Source organism: Bubalus bubalis, chromosome 2, assembly GCF_019923935.1.
Source record: "Bubalus bubalis isolate 160015118507 breed Murrah chromosome 2, NDDB_SH_1, whole genome shotgun sequence".
NCBI lineage: Eukaryota > Metazoa > Chordata > Mammalia > Artiodactyla > Bovidae > Bubalus > Bubalus bubalis.
Window position 1 is genome coordinate 69,246,912 of NC_059158.1, and position 16,835 is coordinate 69,263,746.

At 37.0% G+C, this 16,835-nt stretch overlaps 1 protein-coding gene across 4 annotated transcripts in view; it reads left to right on the plus strand.

Annotated features, from left to right (window-relative positions):
* Nucleotides 1-16,835, plus strand: part of ZNF385B (zinc finger protein 385B) — a 488,263-nt gene that overhangs the window by 143,981 nt on the left and 327,447 nt on the right. The window contains exon 1 of one of the 4 annotated variants that reach the window (XM_025274013.3): nucleotides 648-837. The exons of the other annotated variants lie outside the window; for them this stretch is intronic. Coding sequence (XP_025129798.1) covers nucleotides 813-837 — 25 coding nt within the window. The 5' untranslated portion in view covers nucleotides 648-812. Of the gene's footprint in view, nucleotides 1-647; nucleotides 838-16,835 lie in introns of those variants that run through there. 4 annotated transcript variants of the gene reach the window in all.

Here is a 16,835-nt window from a genome sequence, read left to right on the forward strand (position 1 = left end):
CTTGGAGTAAAATTGATAGTATTTTGCCCTGGCATAACCCTGCACATTTTTACTATTATTATTTTAATTTAGGGACAGGCACTCGGGGGTTAATGGATATTTAACTTGCTTTTTAACGACATCTGTGTCAAATATATTAAAAAAATTTTTTTGTTACAGTTGTAATAGCCTCTAGTGATTTCATTTGTCTGTAGAAAAGTCCCAGGGATCTACAGCTATTTTGTTTTTTTGTAGCTTTTATGATAGGTCCTTATAATATAGACTACTGATTTCTTCTCTGTATTTTGCTCATTGTTGAAAAGCCAGAGCTATTTTTAACATTTACACAATTGCAATAGACGATTTCTTCATTCCACAAGGTTTGGTGCTAAATCTGTGGAGCCTTTCATAATCATATCCTTTTCGTGGTTTGCTTGAATTTGATCACAGTGGCTGATTTCATGCATTGATAATGAAGGCTTAGGTTGCCTGTTTCTCGGCATAAACCCACCTCAGACTTGCAGGTTGACAGTGCTTCTGGTTGCAGCACGCATGGAGATACAGAATTGAAATTGCTCTGTTTTCTTTACAAATGACTCAGAGTGTGCTTGTCCTTCCCTAAAACGTTGCCAGCGTGTAAAGGATTTTCAATGAGCAGTGCAATAAGCCGGCATCTGGGAAGGTTTGGAGCCGCACTGATAGAGCGTGGTGCTGTCGCACAGATCATCGGGGCTGGAGCCGAGTCTCCGTAGCCCCGTGTTACACTGGTCACATCCTGGAAGTTTTGTTTATCCAGCTTGGTGGTTCTTGAAGCTGGTGAAAGCCCTGCCAAGATGTGGAGTGGACTTCCTAGCAGAGGTGAGCATTTTTATTCTAAAACTTGGACGTTGGGCTCTGGGGTGTCAGCAGATTCTTTTGAATGCTGTGTTGAATCCTGTGGAGTTGTCAGTTGTTTATCATGTCGTGCTGACAGATCTGAAGGGGTAGCAGTGAAGAGCCATATATATGATTCTATAATTTGGGGGGAAGTAACTCCTTAAATGGATGTAACAGTGTTCTTTTTATTCTGTGCTAGCTGTTTGCCGAGGACATCTTACCCGTAGGTGACTTCCTTTGCATTTTAAACATTCGGAACAAGTCAGTGATATTATGTTATTTGCTGTCATTACTAAAAGTAGGCAATTAGCAGTGTTATTATGTACTTCAGTTGTAGATAATAAGGCTATGAACTAAATGTACTTTGTAGAATCTTTGATGTGAAAAATGTATAGCAGGAAACATCGGATATTTATGAGATAACTAAGAAAGTAAGTGAAATAGATTGCATGCTGGAGTTGACACCTTGTTAAGCTTGACATTATTAATAATTAAAAGTTATGACCTGTCATGCACTGGACAATCTAAAGTAATTGATTTTCAGAGATGTTATATTCAATGAGAGGAGGAGAAAATTAGCAGCATTTCTTCATAAAGCATGTTTTAATTAGATGTGACATTTTAAATGTAGCAGATTTTATCATTTAAATGTAAATAAAGGGCTGACACTCATGTGAGGAGTTAAATGAGTAGATAATCACGCCGAGACAGGTCTGATGTGGCTTTATCAGTATAGAGTATTTGAACACCAGCCTGATAAGGGCAAACTCAAAGTTAGCTTCCAAGTAGATGGAGTCCTCTTGCTTAGGCTCTTCTAAACTCTAATTCCTATGTGATGAGAAGCTGTTTCTAAAGAAGAAAGGACTGTGACAGTTATGATGTATTCAATAGCAGTATGCTTATTAAGTGCCTGTTTAGTATGTTAGGTCTGCAGAGAAATCTATTTTTATTTGATTGGAAGCTAGCATGGCCCATGGGGTATACATATATGTGTGTGTGTGTGTTCCTGCTAAATTTATTCAAGGCAGCTGTTTTATAGCTTTCAGCTCTAAAGTTATAGATAAGTGTGTATTTGTTTGACGGAAGATTCGAGAACCCCGTTTACTGCCAGTACATGTAAAGCTTGGCTAAGCACACACATCAGGAGCAAACCGTTTGTGTTCGCCAATCTGTCTCAGCAAGTCCCAGGGCCACTATCTTGCTTGAAGCCACTGTGTGCTTTTGAAAGCATGAAATTAGTTTTATACTGAGCACATGGTTTCTCATTTAGCAGCTCTTTTTATGGTAATGGTCAATTTATGGTTCACTGCCAGGATTTCGGTGTTCTGTCAAAGCTGATAGCTTCTGCTAAGGTGTCTCTAGGAGATAAATTTTTGTGAAGCAGAGGGAGGGGAAGACCTCATTAGACTCTCAAGAAGAGACTCTTACCTTCAACCCAGTCTACCTTCTAGAATGCATTGTCATTCCTCCAAAGTTCCTTTATGCTGTTTGATCCAGGACCTACAGATTTAAAGTTGCTAACATTTACCACTTTGTACCTTACTTGACATGTGACATCAAAATGGCCATGTTCCGAAATGTAAAGTATTTGTTCATCTTTTCTCAATGCATTTGTAGAAAACCACTCTATTAGTGCTGACTATATCGTGTCATTCATCATTAGGCTTATCTGCTTCTTTGTTAACACATTCTAGAGCACTGTGGGAGAGGGTAAGGCTTTTATATATTTTATAGTTGATATAAACTACCCATACTTCATTATACATATATGTGCTATGAAGAGGTTTAGTTAAGGAACAAAATTACATTGTCTGAAGATACATTAAAATGTTAAAAAAAATATCTTCTTTCATACAACTGCCTCATCTTAAACAGCAAAAGTTCTCAGATGCTAAAATTATAGAAATATTAAAAATAGTTTTTGTTCTCACAGAGTGATAAAAGATGAAATGTATAAGCAAATATTGTGAGAATGATTTCCTTAGCATTTTCTTTCCATCAGAAAATAACCCTTGTTGAAAGTTTTGCTGGTAATAATGCATTTAGAAACAGAGGTGATCAAAATTAACTACTAAGACATTTAATAAAATGTTTATTCTTGGGTTTATTCTTTGCATGGTAGAAATAAAGCTAAACAGGTAAATTTGGATACATTGAAATGGAGCTATTATACTTTTTCTTTCATTTGATTTTGACCATGGAACTGCAAATGCTTTTAATATCTTGCACTTCCTGATTTTCTTTTCTTGTTAATCCTTGGATCATTGCCTAGGTTAAGTGATCTCACATGATTAAGGATTCAAGATAAAGTGTTATTTATTGAAATGCAGGGACATATTATGTGCCATTACAATTAGATTTTCTGTTTTTAGATGAAGCCTAATTTTAAACTGTTTTTCTTCTGTCCTTTTGGGAATGTCATGTCACAAGTCATCATCAGATAGTCAAGGGTATTTCATTTTAGATTTTGACTTACAAATAAGTCTTATATTTCTCACTTCCCCAAAGCCCATGAAACAAATTGGGTTTGTGAGTTGAGAATTAGAAGGTTAAAAGGGCATTGAGATTTTTTTCTCTGAAATTCCTGATGATGTAATGTGTTTAGTACACGAAACCTTTAAAGATGTTTTAGAACGTCAGAATTCTCTTAGAATAGTGAAATTTGTCATATTACACAGATCATGGAAAATTCATTAGAGGAAGTGAAGGATAATTTAGCATATCTGCCTGGAGTCTTAGTAGCAATTTCTCTTCACAAGAAGGATTTAGAAAGTTATGATGAGTTATGATGAATCTCAGTGATGTACCTGCATCTTTTCACTTTTCTATCAAGAGATAGCAATCTGGAATTTCCTTTAGCAGATTTTAAAAATGATTAGTTATGAAATACAGCAGATGAAGTCAGCCTTCAAGTACTCTTCAAGTTCATTGAGTTTTCCTGTTGTATACATTCAGTAATTAGTTTGGACTATCTATATACTCTGATTTCCCTGGTGGCTCAGTGGTAAAGAATCCACCTGCCAATGCAGGAGATGTGGGTTCAATCCCTGGGTCAGGGAAGAGCCCCTGGAGGAGGAAATGGCAACCTTCCCCAGTATTCTTCTTTGGGAAATCCCATAGATGGAGGAGGAGCCTGGTGGGCCACAGTCCATGGGGTCACAAAAGAGTTAGACATGACTTAGCAACTAAACAACAAATCTATATACTCTGTTGTTTATTTTGAGGTATGTTGCTGTGGTGATGAATAATTTTTAATATAAGTATGTCCCATAAAATATTTAGGACATACATGTGCTACAAATTATTTGTTGTTTAGCTGAAATGCAAATTTGAGTTACTGCCCTGTATTTATTGGAGAAGGAAATGGCAGCCCACTCCAGTATTCTTGTCTAGAGAATCCTGTGGACGGAGGATCCTGGTGGGCTGCTGTCCTTAGGGTCACACAGAGTCGGACACGACTGAAGCAACATTGCATGCATGCATTCATTGGAGAAGGAAATGGCAACCCACTCCAGTATTCTTGCCTGGAGAATCCCAGGGACAGAGGAGCCTGGCAGGCTGCCGTCTATGGGGTTGCACGGAGTCGGACGCGACTGAAGCGACTTAGCAGCAGCAGCAGCAGCCCTGTATTTAATATGGGAACCCTACCTGGTTCTATATAAGAAGTTGAGTTTCTAATTATTACCTGGAAAACTGGGTCTGAAGCTCTAAAGCTCAAGTGGAGGTTTCTCTTTTCTGTAAAAGCAATCAGTTTCTACAGTTAGAGTTTATGCCAGGAAACTCCTATAATAAAGTTTCTGTTTGAGAAACTTCAAATGGTATAAAAAATAGGATTGTTGGAGCAGAAATCATGAGTAAGGCTATGAAAGCTTGTCATTACTGAGATAAAATAATAAAGATAGCACATTGAATAATAGCTGTCAGTAAGATTTTAAATAAATAACGAGAATTGTACAATTAATTTCTGATTGTTGAAATCCTTTGCCAACCAGGACATTTTCAGGATTTTCTCACTCAACAGGTTTGAGATACTTATAAATTAATTTTATTTTGTTGCATAATGAGAGGTCCCCCCTTCAAGGCCCTTCCACCCTCCATCTGAATTTTATTCTGTATTAATTGTCCTTTTGATTTTAAGGCTCATATTTTGGACTGCTATTTCCTAGGTTTCTCAGGGAAGCAGTGTATCTTGAAAACTTGACTTAGAAGGATCCTTGGATTATTCAATGTACCAAAGCTGAGTAAAATAGAATAAACATAATATTTATTGTGTACCTACTATATGCCTTATACAATATCAAAATATTTATAGGCAGGTTTTATTGAATTCTTATTACAACTTTATATTAGTGCACTATCCATTGTACAGATGCTGAATTATTTATCAAAAATCCTACTCCCAGCCTAGAGTTATTCTATCTCAGCTCTGAATGTCACTCTTACATAGCTGGGCAACCTCCCTAGAGGAGAATAAAGGCTCATCTTGCTAGATCTCACCTAAGACTGTATTGCAAAATTCTCTCTGTTCACTTAGCCTTTTCCATTACTTTTCTTCTCTCTTTTCACTTCTTAATATCTCCCTTCCCCTACCACTATTTTTGTAAATATCCCCAACAGGAGTGACTAGACATCAGTATCTAATTTGATTCTCAAAATGAGAGAAAATATATGGAGAACTGAATCCTATATACTGTAACAGAATGTTGTGTTAGAATATCTTTCAGTTGCTTAGTCAGTAATGTAGAGGCAAATGTTCAGAATAATTTCTTCAAGCTACACTTTTTATACCCAGTCTAAGATGCCACCCCAGTTCTGTAGTCATGTGACATGTCAGACCAGGAAGCCTGTTTTGAGCCCAGATGGATCAGTTGAGTCTGAGAGCAATTAACACAGGTTTAGAAATGGATTAACACTACCAGCCCAATAAGGAACTGCTCAGTAAATCATATCTTCTTTCAGTTCAATGGTAACCCCCTCACCTCCATGATCTAGTTAATTTCTCAATGTCTATTGTCCTAGGACAAATTATATTTGACTTCCAATTTTTCATGCCTATTAATGGTATATGACTATTTCAATTTTGTTATTTTGGATATCAGAAGATAGTATTTTTGGCCTCCCATCATCAGTCTCTTTTCTACTTTTGCCTAGTCACAAATGTTACTGTAATGTTACACATTACTTCTAATTGTTTAGAATAATATTGGTGGCCTTTTCTGGCATCTAAACTGTACCATTTGGGAAAAGATTCTGATTCCTCCTTACCTTAAATATCATTCTATTCTTGGCTCCATATCAGCTCCAATGTCCTCCTACTTACGTCAGTCCTATTTGGCCGTGTGGTACTTTTGTTGACCAAATGCCAATGTGAATCAGTAATCTAAATTTCTATCACTAAATACCATCAAAAAACTTTTTTTTTCCTATGAAATTGTTCTCAAATTATTAGAAAAGGCACTGGTGGTTAAGTAAAAGTTGCCAGTAGTTTGGCAGACTCCATATCTATTAATTTCCTAAAAGATGATATTATTCAATAGCTGTATTTTCTTGGCACATGGCAGTTGAATAATAAATTCATGCCTCCCACAGGGAATGCCTATTCTGTCAGAGTGAGGAGACTTCTGTCTTATTTCATCCAGGGAGTCTGCAATACCACTGGGGCATTTAGCTGAACATCATTTTGCTGACATTTCAGAACTGGCGTGTGAATTTCACTTGGAGATCTATGGTAATTCTAGTTCTATTTTTTTCTCTGATTCATTCTTTGGTAGTGTTGATTTTTTACAAGATGATAGAGGAAATGGCTTTATATCTAGAAATGTTGTGTTTATTTCAGTAAGTTAAAGTGGTGTTTCTTCACTCAAGTTTTTTTTTTTTTTGGTGGGGGAGATACTGGGAAAGGGCGCCTGAGTTTTGAGTAATTTCAAAATATTCAGGAGGTAGCAAATTCAGAAATGAATCCACAGGGGCTTCTGTTTCTGATATCTGTGTGCATTTTATGTACTTCTATTATTGTACAATGGATAATACTGCATCCATAATAAATTAGTTAACTCTTGCTTAACTGGAGCTTTTGGATTTTGTACACTTGAGGTACACTTTTTTTTTTTTGAGGCAAGGAATATTACTTTATTCAGAAAGCCAATTGGCCAAGAAGATGGAAGACTAATATGTCAAAAAACCCCCATCTTATTGGGGTCAGGATGTCAGGTTCTTTTATAGAGAAGGAGAAGAGTTGAGGAAGTATCGTGTCTGGTGTCTGACTCTTGTGACCCTATTGGCTGTAGCCCACCAGGCTCCGTTGTCCATGAAATTATCTAGGCAAGAATACTAGAGTGAGGTGCCATTTCCTATTGCAGGGGATCCTCCCCACACAGGGATACAAAGTGCACCTCTGTGTCTCCTGCATCAGCAGGCAGATTCTTTACCATTGGGCCACCGGCGCCACAGTTGGGGCATTGTTGCAGGAATGAGCCAATTCTGACTCATAGATCTGTTTCTTTGACTTTAACCTTTGTTTTCCCCTGGAGAAGGAAATGTCAACCCACTCCAGAATTCTCGCCTGGAAAATCCCATGGACAGAGGCTACAGTCCATGGGGTCGCAAAGAGTCGGATACGACTGAGACACTTCACTTCACTTTTGTTATTATAGTGATGCATGGTGACCTGCCTCAGGGAACCTTGCCCCTCTGCCTGAAGAGATTAACACATTCCCTCCCTGAGGTTGGTCATTCCAGGAGATATTTGCAAGCTAATGTTTTTCACTTGGGCTTCCCTGGTGGCTCAGTCTGTAAAGAGCCCACCGGCAATTCAGTAGACCCAAGTTCAGTCAGGGTCAGGAAGATCCTCTGGAGAAGCCCATGGAGTACAAAAGAGTCACACAGGACAGCGCACGCATGCGCAACAATGATGCAACAATTCCCCGCTGTCAGTGTCTAAGTCACAATCTTGTGGTGACAGCTGGTTCCTCTAACTGCTTCATCGATGACTCTTTCTGGGAGTGCCTTCTGTTGGTGGCAGTGTTCCAAATGTTGAGATTTATTTTCCTTTGTTCCTATTTGGAAAGTGTCTACTTTACATCTGTAGACTTAGAAATATTGGACCTCAAACCTAGGAGGAAGCATCTCAAGGAATTTAGTGCTTTTCTATGTATGGGAAGATGGGAGAGTCAGGGCTCATTAAAATTATTTCCTTGGTATGAGGTTGGAAAGAATGATGCTAAAGCTGAAACTCCAGTACTTTGGCCACCTCATGCGAAGAGTTGACTCATTGGAAAAGACTGTGATGATGGGAGGGTTGAGGGTAGGAGGAGAAGGGGACGACAGAGGATGAGATGGCTGGATGGCATCACTGACTCGATGGACGTGAGTCTGGTGAACTCCGGGAGTTGGTGATGGACAGTGAGGCCTGGCGTGCTGCGATTCATGGGGTTGCAAAGAGTGGGACACGACTGAGTGACTGAACTGAACTAGTAAGAGGTACACAATCATCTTTATGCAAATAAGGAGAACAAGCAGTGGATGTCATGTGTACCCAATAGTTAGAAACCTTGTACTGGGTTGTGAATCATGCTTTAATTGGGGTAAGGAGAAACATGAATGGCTTGGAAATTATCTCTAACACCTATTTCTTGCTTCAGAACCTTTACATGTTTATACTCTTTTAATCTGTATAGCAACCCTCTAAGTAAGTACTATTATACCTATTTACAACTACAGAAACTGAAGTATGGAGAGGTTAGGTTACCTGCCCAAAGTCATGCAAATAACTCAGCTGGAATTTGAACCCAGGAAGCTGGACTCTAGAATCCATGCTTTTAACCATGTCCTAGACTAGCTTTTCTATAAGATATTTAACAAAATCTTTCTTGATGTCATTTTGTGAATAAAATAGAAAGCTGTTGTCTGAATAATAGTGTACTTTAGTGGATTTATAACTGCTTGAATGCCTGTACCCAAGTGTGCTGTGCTTAGTCGCTCAGTCATGTCTGACTCTTTGAGACCCTATGGACTGTAGCCTGTCAGGCACCTCTGTCTGTGAACCTGGCCAATATTAACTTAAAGTAAAGCTCCAGGACTCTGCAGTGACTTGGTGAGAACATTGGTTACCATGTCTTTAAATTTATGGATGATATAAAACTGATAGTAATAAAAACATAGGAAAATACAGTTAATATAAATCTTGATATCGAGGCCATGTCCCATACCATATACATTAGAATCTCTGACCGCAACCCAGAAATCAGTATTTTTAAAGCTCCCAAGGTGACTCTATAATAATGTGCAGACCTACTTAGAACCGTTGTTTTAAAAAGATGAACCAACTTCAACATGATCAGTTTCAACTACAGTACATGGAAAAGGGAGTGAAAAAAGATGTAGGAGATGTAAACTCATACAAAAGTCAAAACCATGATAGGATTACCCCCACCCCAATCTTAATGGTGTCTTGGGTAGGACTAGAAGAACTAGAGTATCTATAACAATGAAGTTTGCTCAACTGGCCAGAGCATGCCTGGAGTTTGAGAGAAATGAAGAGTTTAGGTGCTTTCATTTGAGAGGGACCACCATGGCCAAGGTGCACTGAATACTTTATCAGGGAGAAGAGATCATTAGAGGATTTACTGTATTAAAACATATGAATTATAGTTTTTAAATGAAGCTTTCAGGTAAAATTAAGATCAGTGAAATGGACTTTTCAGGAAGGAAGATTTTCACAAATGGACTTTTCAGGAAGGAAGATTTTCACTTGATATAAAGGACTTTACAATAGAGCTGTCTGAATATGAAGGGATTCCTTTTGGGTATATAGAATACATTCCTCATTGGTGATATTGAAGCAAAAAACACAGAATGTGACTCAGGTGTGTGATAAATGAGGATAAGGATTGGATGGATGGTTAATTTAGATGAGCTTCCAAATTCAGGCTGTATAGTTCAATGCCCATGTTTAAATTAATATATATGAGTGACCATTGGTTGATTGCATTAGTTCTGCATCTAAGAAGAGCAGCAGAGCACAGTGATAATGGAAGGAATTCCTGTGAGGTTCAAAGCCCAGTTTCACCACAGCTTAGCTGCATGAGTGTGGGTAAATTACTTCACTTTCCAAGCCTCGGTTTCCTGATCTTTAAAACAAGAATAATGATAAACTCTACTACATGGATTTGTAGTACAGATTGAGTGAGAATACTGTATATAGAGGCCTTTGCATGACAAGTTGAAGGAAAATAGGAGAAATATGAGATAATCAGAAGTTATTGTAGGAAAAGCTGAAAGGTTGCCTAGTGATGACTTTATGATTGGCATGTGGCAAGTGCTTTAATAAATGTAGTCCATTATTATTTACCAATTATTCTTTCCTGTGGTATAGCTGTCTTCTAGTAAAAATTAGGGTCTGAGAGATAAAACCTAAAGAAGGTGAATATTGGTGGGAGACAGTGATGAGAGTAGAGAGATCCAGATGGAGTAGCACAGCATAGAAGATTTTGGGTAGGTAGGTGCTACATGAAGAATTGGGATTGAGTGTGAAAGAAAGGGTTATTTTTAAAGGGAATCAGAGAACCTTATTGTTTATGACTCCTCATCTATTTCCATCCATTGTTTCATTTGGTCATTACCGTAACTCTGGGAAGTAGATAGTAGAAGTAGTATTTGCTCATCGTACTAATAATACATCAGAATCAACAAAAGGATAAGCAGCTTGCTAAAGAGAACAGAACTGAAAGCCAGACATAGACCTTCACTCCACAGCTTCTGTGCACCACACCAACTCCTTCTGTCTAGTTCTGTGTGGGCCCAGCCTGAACGTTTGCATTTCACTGAGAACTTACCAGTTGACTATAACCAATGTGTTGAGGTTTGGAAATTAAGGGAATGTGATCAGTGAGTTGAATTTAGTCCAGAGATAAAGTTTTAAAGCTTTCCTGTTGATTGGAAGACAGCTTCTAAAGGTTAGAATGATAATTAAAAAATCAAGTCGTAGCTTTACCAGTCAATGATGTTAACATTATTATCACATTTTATGGGATCTGAATACTTAAAGGACTTTCTGTGTAATATAATTAACTATCCTTAACACACCTCATACTAAAAGGTGAGCATCTTTAGCATGGTATAACAAATTCAACAGTTAATAGAAATCACCATGTATTAAATGTTGAATAGTTCAGTGAGTCGAGAGAGGAGAAAAGGTAGCAGACTAAAGTTTGTGCTTTGATTTCAAAAGAGCTAAACAATATCTGCAAAATGGACAGAGAGAAAATATGCTGACTTATTTTTTAGACAATGTTGTAAGTCCCCAAAACATTGTTGTATCAAGCAAGACAAAATTTTATAAACTATTCTGCATACTCTTATTTCAGTATGTAGATTATAAGCATAGATGTGCCAGTTAAAATAATTTTTCAACTAATCAGAACCTTTAATTATTAGCTGTAATTGCCACAGTTATGCTTCTTGCTGACTAAGGTGTTATGTTTATTATTCTTATCACAATTGAATATGTTTATAAAATGCAAAAATAGTTAAGGTACATTTCAGAAATAAGCTCTTTACCCAGAGTTAAGTATTTCTATATCTAAACAGTATACATGTTCTATTAATGTACTTACCACAATGTGTATTAATTATTATTTTAATCCAAACAGTAAACATGTTCTATTGTTGTACTTACCACAATGTATATTATTATTTTAATACAAACAGTATACATGTTCTATTGTTGTACTTACTACAGTGTATATTAATTATTATTTTAATGTCTTCCTTTTCTGCTGGACTGCCTTGGGGATAGGAACTATGTCCTAATTTAAGTAGTGACTCTCAGAGCAACACTTGGCACATAGTAAATAATATCCTTTCAACACTGATTAAAGGATAGGATAATTGAATACGGAATCTGTGAATTCTTGTGGCGAACTCTATAAATTACATGATATTGCTGCTCATAAAAATATTCATTCTTGAATTAAAATTACAGTGAGATACTATTTTTCTTACCTCTCAGATGGGCAAAATCAAACCTTATAATATCACAGTGAATTAGCAAGTATGAGGGCATGGGAACATTCTCATGCACTGGTGATTGAGGTGTAAGTTGGCTCCTGTATTTGCAGGGCCACGTGGCCATAACTGCCGAAACTTAAAATATACATATCTTTGGCCTATCAGTTCTACTACCCCAGATCTGTTCAGCATGTATGCTTGCATATGCATACAAAGATACACAGAGCAATACATTGTTTGCATGTATCTGTATACAAATACAAGATTTTATTGTAACATTATTTATAATAAGATAATACAGAAAAAAAAACCCAGTGGTAGGTGATGATAATTATGGTTCATCCATGTTGTTTGATATTGTCTTAGCCTGGGTACCATATAGACTGGCTAGCTTATGAAGAACAGAAATTTATTTCTCACAGTTTTAGAATCCCAAAGTCTGAGAAGAGGGTGCCAACAAGATTGAGTGAGGGCCCTCTTCCAGATCCCAGATTTCTCATTGTGTCTTCACATGGCAAAAAGGTGAGATCCCCGTTTCTTTTATAAGAACATGAATCCCATTCATGAGGACTCTACCCTCATGACCTAAGCACCTCCCAAAGGTTTCACCTTTGAATACCATCACACTAGGTGTTAGGATTTCAGCATATGAATTTTGGAATCACACAAACATTCAAAGCTTAGCAGATATTATGTAGTAATTTAAAATAAGGCACCTCTACCTACTGTATAGCATACGGAACTATATCTAATCTCCTGGGATAAAAGATAATGGAAAGGAATGTATATGTGTGCATAACAGAGTCACTTTGCTATACAGCAGAAATTAGCACAACATTGTCAATCAACTATACTTCAATTTTTAAAAATTAAATGAATAGAACAAAGTACATAGTAAAATAATTATTGATATGGAATAGTGTACAAATATAAGTAAAACAAGCAATATGTGTGAAAGATATGTGTGTGCTTCCCAGATGACATTGGTGGGAAAGAATGTGCCTGCCAGGGAAGGAGATGCAAAAGGCACCAGTCTGATCCCTGAGTCAGGAAGAGAAGAATGAAATGGCAGACCCACTCCAGTATCCTTGCCTGGAAAATTCCATGGAGAGAGGAGTCTGGTGGGCTATTGTTCATGGGATCACAAAGAGTCAGGCATGACTGAATGACTGAGCACACACATACATACATATACTTACAGAGGGTGGGAGGATAGAGCAAGGAGGAGGAAAGGAGGAAAAAGGAAGAGCGAAAAGAAAGATGAGATAAATGATTTCATGAGATAAATGATTGCATAGAGAGACTGCAGACTGAATTCAAAGTGGAATTACTTTTAACAATAGTCCCTTTTGTATGGTTTGAAGTAGACTTTATTATACCCTTTTGTACATTTGAACTGTTTAACATATATATAGTTTACTTTTGAGAATTAGAGATCTATTCATATAAAAATAAAAGATGGTAGAAGTGAAGGGGAAATGGAAGAGATATGATATGATCAGAAATTATCACAGTAAAAGCTTACAGGGCTGCCAGATGATGACTTCACGGTTTCTAGCTACAGTTATTGTGTGGGAAAAGATGTAAAGCAGGAGCCATTTCACCAAGTAATTGGATGATGATCCAGTATGTTGCCCTTCCCCTTAACCCCCAGTCAAGGTGAAAAATTGGTGTTTGGTCAAGTTCTGAGCAGGTATTGCATTGACTCTCTATGATTATTCCTAGTGCCTGACTGACGGTTTGTTTTTCCTTCCAGAACTTGCTAGAATACACTTCTCAAGGATTCATGCTTTGAACACAAATCACTTGAGTGTCCCTCTTATAAGATCCTTCCACACATCTTACTCCTGAGTGTTCATTTACAACACCAGGGCCTTATGGGATTTCAGCTTTGTGAAATAAAAACTTCAAAAATATCCCAATGCAAGTCACACAACCATATTAAAAGGAATGGAAGAGAGAGAAAGACCACTTTAAAATATTAGTAAGGCATGCCTTAAATCCCCAAATAACAGTATTCAGTGCTGCACTGAGCTAACCCTGTTTTGTAATGGGTTGGTTTTTAAATGTCATACGTTTTGTTCTCTGAGAAACTCACAACTCTGGGTGATCTTACCTTTGGCATTGAATACAAAGTCATGATAAAATGATAGGCAGTTTATTATGAATTCCCTTGCTTCTAGGGGTTTAATGCTGAATTTGAATGTTAATTTAACACATTTTCAAAATCCCAGCTGAGCTAAAGTGGGAGTGATTTTATCTTATATTCACTATCAGCTTGCAGAAATGTGGCATGACTTGATTAATATTGTGATCAGCCGACTATTGATTAGACATTTTTCCTTCTATCTTCTAGTTGGCCTAAATTTGGCTGTACTGCTACTTGCTAAAATATACTCTTAAAAAAAATAAAATATACTCTTGTTTTCATTTGAAGATGATACTACTGGATTTTCACAGAGCTGTAATATGTTGATCATATATATATATATAATGATCCACAGATAATGACTGGCATTTATGCATTGCCTACCCAAGATTAAGGGTAAAGTTTGTGTTTGTGAATCTATACTAGAGCCAATTAGACAACAGGAAGGCCATGATATTAGTCTCATTAGTCCATGCTCTAATTGGCTGAAATAGCTAGACACAATCCTAGTTGACCTATGCTAATATTCTATGAATTTTCATCTTTCTCTGTCTCATAAAAATTACAGCAGATACAGAGAAGGGAAAGATGAGTTCCAAACTCCACATTAGACAGTTTTAAGAAATTTAAAAACATATCCAAGAATCAGCATGGGGATGAGAATACTCAAACCACAAAAGCTGAGCATTTTTAAGAGGAAAGAGAGATCTTAATCCAAATAAGTAAGTTTCATTCCTCAATAGGCGTTATCTCCTTATGTAAATATTAGTGCCTAATGGTGGCCTGCTTGTGGTGTCTGGAGGTTAGGGTGGCTGGAATAACTTTCAGGAAATAGCATTTTGGAAATCAAGCAAGCTATTTGCAGAGGGCCAGGTGTCCAGGTCTCCATGCATCCCTAAGAATCAGTTGGGGAGCTTTTAAATAGTACCAATCCCCAGGCTCTGCCTTGATTAAATCAGAATCACTGGCATGGGGGTGTTTTTAAAAGCTCTTCAGTTTGTTTTTCTAAAGCTGTGAGAATCAGTCGTTAATGGGGTTTGTGCTCGACTGTGCAGGTAATGCAGTCTTTAAACAACGACCACGAATGAGTTAAATGTGAAGGGAATATTTAGAGTTTGTGATTTGGCATCAGGCTGTCACAGGTTCAAACCTTGACTCTTGACTCTCATTAGTTATGTGGGAATGTTCTATAACCTGTATAAAGTCAGTTTTTGTATCTGTAAAGTGTACCTCATCGGGCAGGAGTTAATGGTCAAATGAAGTCACTAATGCTTCAGAGCCTGGCACAATGCTTGAAAACGTGGTAATTGTGAAACAAATAAAAGCAGGGGTACACCCTTCTAAGTTTTTACTCTTGACTCTTTTGTACAAAATGGGAACAGCATTAGCCAGGTCCGAACATTACAGGTTGAAAGCAAATGGATGCATGTTTTCTTGAAGAAATGGATGTATTTTGGTTTCCTAAATGTATTTCTAAAAATTTATTTTAAATAGTAATGACTTCCATCCTAAAGTCCAAGTTACATTTTTACAGTAAAAAGAAGAGAAATGATCCAGTAGACTGAGTTATAAATATTGGTGCCTTAGGACATGCTGATTGTTGTGGGAAACCATGGGGTGGCGGGATTCTTTCAAACATAATTACACATTTGAATTTATTTGCTTCCCTTTTATCTTGTTATCATCCTCTTTCTTTTTGTAGCATCAAATTGTTTCTATTACTTCATACCAAACATCTTGTCTATAAATGACTTTCCTAAACATTTATTTACTCATTCAAGTGTTTATTCAATAGTATTTTTTAAGCATAAATTTTGACTTAATTCTTTTATCAGCATAAGGGGTGTATCCAACTGACAAATGAACTGGGTTGCAATAATTGATTTGTAAGTTAATTAGTAGCTTTCAAGTATTTTTTATTAGATTTAATATTTCAAATTAGGTCTGTGCTTGCAAGTCAGCTAAGCACTAAGTGGGTAAGAGGGGAGAGGAGATTATCAGAAGAATAACACATGATGTGCATAGGAAGAAGTGAAATTTAAACTAGTAATAGAAAGTAGTAAGGAAGAGGGACAGAAGGTAGGGTCCCAAAAGTCAAGGTGTGTACTTTAAGGTTTCTGTTATAGCAAGATCAGTATTTAACTGCTTTTCTAACCTTGAGTTTGCATGGAAGAAAGTCCTCTTGGAGCCTAGGAAACTAAGAGAAGAAGCTGTTTAAAATTCTTTATAGGTGATATTTATATGATATATCATCAAAACGGAACCCTTTTAAGAGTCATTAATGATTAAGCCAGAACCCAGGCATAAACTTGGGTTGCCTCATACTGGGATGTGTGGTCATTCTCATAAGAGTGTGGCCATTCTCATAAGAGTGTGGCCAAACTTAGAATTTTCCCAGTACAATTTTAAATAGATGAAACAAGAATCCAGATGTAGTTAGATTTAACAATTTAGAATTAACAATTTAAGCAGTCTTAACCTTGGAACACTTCAGTATTCAATCTCCTGCCTTCCTGATTGCTAATAGTTATGTGACCCTTTAGGAGATTAATTTGGGAGATTAGAGAAGACAAGTTTTCATATAAACACAATGTAACTTGAAAAATAAGAATGAAGTTGGATAAGGAAATGTACTGGTTAATATCTCTTAACTTGAAAACACAAGGCTTATCCTCTTGGTTTTTTATTCAGATGTTGTCCCTATAGTCTTGAAAAATGCTGAAAGGTTTACAACTGTTGACATATTTCATTTTTTAAGACCATTTTTCACTTTTAAGATGCTTTTCCCATGGAATTTCCAACTAGATTTGGTCTACCTCCAGCT